General features: G+C 49.6%; 1 protein-coding gene across 3 annotated transcripts; it reads right to left on the reverse strand.

The window, feature by feature from the left end:
• Positions 1-2,719: 2,719 nt before the first annotated feature.
• Positions 2,720-6,264, reverse strand: LOC121046145 (putative nuclease HARBI1). 3 transcript variants are annotated; one of them, XM_040500006.1, is made up of 4 exons: positions 5,508-6,185; positions 4,964-5,105; positions 3,831-3,936; positions 2,722-3,714 (listed from the first exon to the last, which is right to left on the reverse strand). In XM_040500006.1, the coding sequence occupies exons 1-4, from the start codon at positions 5,511-5,513 to the stop codon at positions 3,654-3,656; spliced, it is 315 nt and encodes a 104-aa protein (XP_040355940.1). In that variant the 5' UTR covers positions 5,514-6,185; the 3' UTR covers positions 2,722-3,653. The 3 variants fall into 3 exon arrangements, with proteins under 3 accessions (XP_040355938.1, XP_040355940.1, XP_040355939.1); XM_040500005.1 differs by having other exon boundaries at positions 2,722-3,741; positions 5,508-6,053; XM_040500004.1 differs by having other exon boundaries at positions 2,720-3,936; positions 5,508-6,264.

Here is a 6,264-nt window from a genome sequence, read left to right on the forward strand (position 1 = left end):
TCTGAGAGAAATCGCGTCCCGCGGGCCACGAAATCAAACGCGAGCTTGAATTGTGAGCGTCTGCTATTTCCCGAAGGAAGCAATTGACAACCCGTGATTTATTTGCAGGTTTTAAATCGCTCTGTTGCCGTACAAACGCTGAAATATACCAGTGTGTAAAGAAATGCTCAGAACAAACGTAACAGCGGCCCCCGAGATGTCTATCATCATCCGTGTGCGGGTGGAAAATTTAATATTTGTCGGCAACACTCCCCCAGCAGAAACCTCTGTCTGCCCAATAAGCATCAGAGAAAGCTAAAGATGGTAACTTTACCCGAGGATTGGGCAACATCATCATGTTTAACATTTACCTACGTCAGCTAACTTGCCCCGTCGTATTTTGTTCGAGAAAGCTCTCGTTCTTGACGCCCTCACCAAGGCTAATTTCTGATCCACCTATAATGACAATCCAAATCGAAAGTCCCAGTTTTGCTGGATATTCCAACAGGCTAGTTTTAAGCCGTACCCTTTCAGTGGTTCACGCATAATACCAAGCTCAAACGGATCAAGCTTCTGCTCGGACAGCATCATCAGTTTTCTTCAGTGTAAACGGTTATAAGAATTGAAAGATCGTAACCAGCTGCTTTGTATAAAACTGGGTGCGAAAATTTACGCCGTCTGTAACTATCTCTACGGCAGCCGAGCTGCTTGAAGTCATCGCAACTATAAACTACAGGTTGCAGCGACCACAGTTTGTAGATAAACATTGGTAGCCGACTGCATTCTCGCATTCCCACGCATCACTCTGAACAGAAAGGCGCTAGTTTCGGTTTGAAATCGGTACCTTTTCTACAACATAGATGGCGGCAACATCAGTCTTCTGCTAGAGTGCCTTCATACACACGCGCGCTTTTGCTTGAGTGGTGACATCTCGGCCATTTTTCCGCCCACTCGTTTTTTTATGCATTTTGAAGTGCGCGCTATCTGGTGTCACTTTGCTCGAGCGCGTAGCGTTGGCTAATGCACAGACGCCATTTTACCGCCCAAGTCACGCTCCGAGTGCGCGAGAGCGTCACGCGCTGGCACATTCAGGGCGACAATGGATGGCTTCACCCTGAGACAGACAGACATGTAGGCACACTATCTTCTGCACGCGGTGCATTTGGCGAGTTCGTTTGAGTCCAGTTTTCCGTGCAACACTCTGTGAGTGCGATGCATTCTGGGAGAGAACTCGAACGGTGCCAGTGCGTGTGAAACGAACTCGCTATAAGACACGCGTACTAATTATTTAGAATTTTAGTTTTTATAGCCTATAAATTAAAAACTGGTGCTAAATTTAAAAAAATAGCTGTAGCACAACGGAATATCGGCAGCTTAAATAATAATCTGGCTTTTTTATCTTCACAAGAGACCAGAGAAAGTCAAATTTCGGTTTCGGAAATAACGGGCGCGTGGAGCTATACTGGCTTCGAAATTGCTGCCGATTTTATAAACTAAAAGACACTGAATTCGTTTGCGAATGATTGTGTATTTCGTGTTTTCTTCGTCGCTTTATAACGAAGTGTGCGGCAGAAATAGTCAAGTTGGTTCTATTTAAAACTAGTTACCTGGTTAATTAAGTCTGTCATTATGAAGTACCTGCATTCCTATTCCGTTTGGTCAAGCGGAAAAGCCTGACCGAATCTGCCATGCGATTGAGATGATTTGGAACAGCCGGAAAGCCCGGAAAGTTTAGGTCAATATCCAACCGGGTGGTGCAGACACAACGAATAACTGCACCATGGTCACTCCTCCACATCGCATAGAGGTGAACGCAAGCGCCCCTTAGGGCGGCAAGGCACATGTTTAACATTGGGAGCATGTTATTTATCGGGCAAAAGAAGCACCTGGATCGCTAGGTTGGACATTTGAGAAAAGGTACATGGAAGTGACGTAATGCAAAGGAGGAGCGTATCCTAGCAACACTCACGTGGCGGCTCTGCCCACTTTGACGCCGCTACGTCATCGCAAACTTGACACCCGTCACCCGTTTCAGCGACGTCCGGAGCCAACCATAGACGAGCGGAAGTAGCTACGCATTCCCTGAGGCGTCCCTACGCGCGGGATACGTGGTAGGATTTACTACGACGCGGGGAGCAGTTCCTGCGTTTAGCGAAGGAACGGCAACCAATCCTGTGCGTCGCTGGCCGTCGCATCTGTTCTAGTACAGGTAAAAGTATTGAAAAACAATCAAAACCTTTTGGGCGTTGTTAAAACAAACCGCTTTTTTGTACCCTTTTGCAATACATTTAAGAATTAATTGGAGAGAAAGTTGTTCCAATATTATGCGGGATGTGCGCTACGCGCCTTCTTCAAACCAAAATGTCGAACCACGAGGAGCCGGGTGTGCCGGGGGCAGCGGAGGGGTCGGCGGAACCAACGGGGAGCGCGCGAGTGACGGCTGCTTTAGTCAGAAACATTTTTTTTTATCTTTCGAGAACTTGCTATTGCTGTGCTCAAATAAGAATGTTTGGCGCAACATCTGTGACAATTCTTTCAAAGTGGTCCAGTGTTTATATGGTGGTATGCTAGTCAGAGAATATATATATATATATATTTTTTTTTCCTTTCGAAATTTAACTATTGTGCTCAAATAAGACCAGAGTGTTCAACAAGATATATGTGATATATACTTAAGATTGCCCAATTGCTTACATGGTTCCAGTCGATGCTCAGTTTTACTTCCAAGAATGAAATATTACATTCCATGTTATCACACTTTTATTCATGAAGTCACAGGTTTTTCTTTAAGAAATAAAGCAATTTTCAAAACAAACTACATGTGCACTGTCTTGAGATAACACAATCACCTAACTTTGATGAAGTACCATAAGAGAGATAATAAAATGGAGCAGAAGGCAAGACGCTTTGAAGCATTTGTAAAATGAAACAATGTCCATGACAACAATATCCCTGGTTCAATCAGCAACTAAGAAAGCAATCTCTGCAAAAGCAAGCATTTCTTTCTAGAGGTAGTCTAAATTACTTCTGAGTTCTTTGCAGGGGCAATCCAGATGACCTGTTGGTCTGGCAACTAAACCTCCGAACCTTTTCTGTCACTGTCGACTGCGTCTCGTGCCTTCTGCTCATAAAAATAAAAAAAAGGCTGTATCGATTTCACCGCGATGCACTCGACACGTATCCGGAGGCAGCACGCTGGCTGTGCGACGAACTTCGCAAGGTGTAGGAGCTGAAGAGAGTATGTAGCTTGTGGACGGCCATGACTGTGGAGCAGGAAGCGAAGTGTGCACTTTACGGCTTCCACGGGGAGGGCTTCACTGAGGGCAAGAATGTGACGGGGTCCTCGGTGGTCAGGACCTCAGTCGTGGTGGCGAGAGGTTCCCTGTCGCTGGCGGCGTCCGTGCTGGGCACCACCGCAGCGAGGGCGCTGAGGGGCTTCCCGACGGAGTCCCTGGTGGTCGGGACTACCGTCGTGGCGGCGGACCCCTTGCGTGTGGCGCTCCGCACGGGCACGTCTGCGACGGGTTCCGAACCGGGCGACAAGGCGCTGCCTCAGAGCCTTCCCCCTGTCCGAGAGGCCGACCGGAAGGCCGACCGGAGGGCCGGCAGGAGCCAGCCTCTCGGGAGCCGACGCTGACCTCTCCGAGCTCGGCTCAGACTCCAACTCTGACTCTTCAGGGTCGGAGTCTGACTCCGGTTCTGGCTCGCTCGATGCAAGGCAGATGTAGTGGAGCACTGCACATGCCGAAATAATGGCGGTGGCTGTTGAGGGGTGGTAATACAGAGCCCGGTGCCTTTGCAGACACCGGAATCTGTTTTTCAACAGCCCGATGCAGCGCTCCACAACAGACCTGATCGAGGAATGCGCCTTATTAAACCGGCCGCAAGCGGTGGAGGTCGCGTGGTTCCCGGGGACAGGGGTGATGAGCCAGGGCTCCAAGGGGTAGCCGCTGTCACCTGCACATGTAGAGGATGGAACATATTACATTCTTGACTTTTTAAAATAAAAGGCAAGAAAACAGCTGTGTGCAACTATGTCAATTATAATGTAACTTAAGTGTGACTTAAAAGTGTGTTAATATTTCTGCACTACAGTATCAGTTTACATTATGATTAATTAGCACCAGCTTGCCTGCAAACTCCCTGTTATTTCATGTAACTATATGTTTTCCTGGTGGGTTGTATGGGATGTGTGCACGATTCCTTAGGGGTGCTGTGTTGTATGCAAATGCATTATTAGGCCCTTGCATCCGACAGATAAAAGCTCTGTTGCTTTTGGGAGTGTGGCCGTGACCTTAGGCACGGGCAGAGCAGAACACGCTGGCCTTGTCTTTGGCAAGCAAGGGGATAAGGCGCCAGTTCGACGAACCTCTTTCCTAATCCTCGGTGGAGTTGGAGATGGGGAAAAGAGAGGGGGTGGTTAGATTGGAAAGGAGTCAGGTCCTGTTGGGACACGGAGGGTCTAATAGGAGGAGCTATATAGGCAGACCGAAGAAGAAGGGTCAGGGAAAAGAATCCAGTGTGTGGGACAGAGACGACCCGAAGACAGATTTGGCGAGCCCCAAGTGGCCAAGGAGGAATTGATCCCATTCCGTACAAACTGACGACCGTCAAAGCGACCAGGCGAGCCCTCAGGGATCGGCGAAAGAGCTCCGACTTCATGCAAAAACCAACCAGCAAGAGGGTACAGGCAGACAGTAACAGTGAGTGGGCCGAACCGGACAGCGACTCGCACTGCGGTCGCATTCCTTGCATAGTCTATCACTGTCGTGAGATTGGTGTAGTGTGGCTTTCGTAGCCTGCAGAGTGTGAGAGTTATGTGGACATAAACAGAGATTAATGGCCAAACTTTGGGTGTTGTCTCACTTCAAGGAGTTCCAGCAACTGTGTCTGTGTGCCTCACAACAAGCACAGGACGTGTGGTACTGTGGCTTTCAAGCAGTGGGAGCCACCGTGTGCGTAAGGAATGAATTAATATGCTCACCAAGCAGGAACCGGCCGTCGCGTGGCACCTGCCCTTGCTCGAGTTGGTTTCGGAGCCAGGAAAATTGCCACACGAAGGAGTCGTGCACCGACCCAGGATACCGTGGGTCGATGCACATTATCCGGCAGTCGGCGTCACACACCTGAAAGTGAGAGACATATTGACATGTAATTACCTGAATCCACAAGTAGTAGATTGTACTTATGGTTCACAAAGCAGTCGCAATTTCAGAACCTTTTTAGTTATTTTGTCTGACACATGCATGTCAACACACCTTCCTGGATGCAAGGTACAACTAACTACCTTGAAACAAAAATAATGTGTTTTTTTTTTACGGAAGCTTGCACGTTTTAACAGACAAATATTATTTTTGGGAGAAGAGTCTCACGGCTCACATGCTACGTAGAGCACACGCTCGCGCAGTCGTGAGACCCCACAGCCCGCAGTCATAAAACGGCACACTTAAACGGTATCGGCAATACTTTTTTTTTTTTTTTCTACAGATTTGGGGCGCGTTTTGACAACGTAACATGAGTGTACTTACCACCATCACGTTGAGGGCGTAGAAGGGTAGAAGTACTTGCGGCACCAGTACGCCGCCTTCGTGACGGTGGGGTCGTTCTTGGACGGGCCGACGATGGAGACCATGGTCCCGTCCACGCAACCAATGACGCCGGGTATCCTGCCGAGCAGCCTGAAGCGCTTCTCCGCGTCGAACCTCTCGCTCGGCGTCTCGGCGAAGTGGATCCAGCCACGCTGGACCTCGAGACGACGCACGATAGCGACGGACACGGCGCGGACCGCAACGCTGACTGTCTTTTGGTCCCGCGCTACGTGTTCGTCGCTCGCCACCATGCCTTGGAAGCTCCCCGTGCCGTAGAAGTGCAGTGCACACAACACTTGAAGCTCCACAGTCATGACCGTCCACGAGGTACGCACTCTCCTCACCTCCGGTTCCTCGCGAAGTTCGTCGCACAACCACCGCACCACGATCTTGGGCAGGCGGTATTGCCGGTATTGCTTCCAAATGATCTCCTCCGCGAGCTCGAATGCATCGCGGTGTTCCCGATACAGCCTTTCTGGCGAAAAAAAAAGCTCTATTAAAGAAAAAGACGAATTGACGAGACGGCGACGCCTCGCCGCCGAACACGGCGCGTTCAGTAGCGGCCCCGGAGTCAAGGAGTCACTGACTCCTTCCACTGGACGGCCAAAAGTCACTTCCGGTGCACGTAACTCCGGGGCTTCGGAGTCAAGCTCCGAAGCACCGAGTCCGGAGACGGTGCACGTGGAGTCAAAGGAGC

The sequence above is a fragment of the Ixodes scapularis genome, unplaced genomic scaffold, assembly GCF_016920785.2.
Source record: "Ixodes scapularis isolate PalLabHiFi unplaced genomic scaffold, ASM1692078v2 PGA_scaffold5__190_contigs__length_132052651, whole genome shotgun sequence".
NCBI lineage: Eukaryota > Metazoa > Arthropoda > Arachnida > Ixodida > Ixodidae > Ixodes > Ixodes scapularis.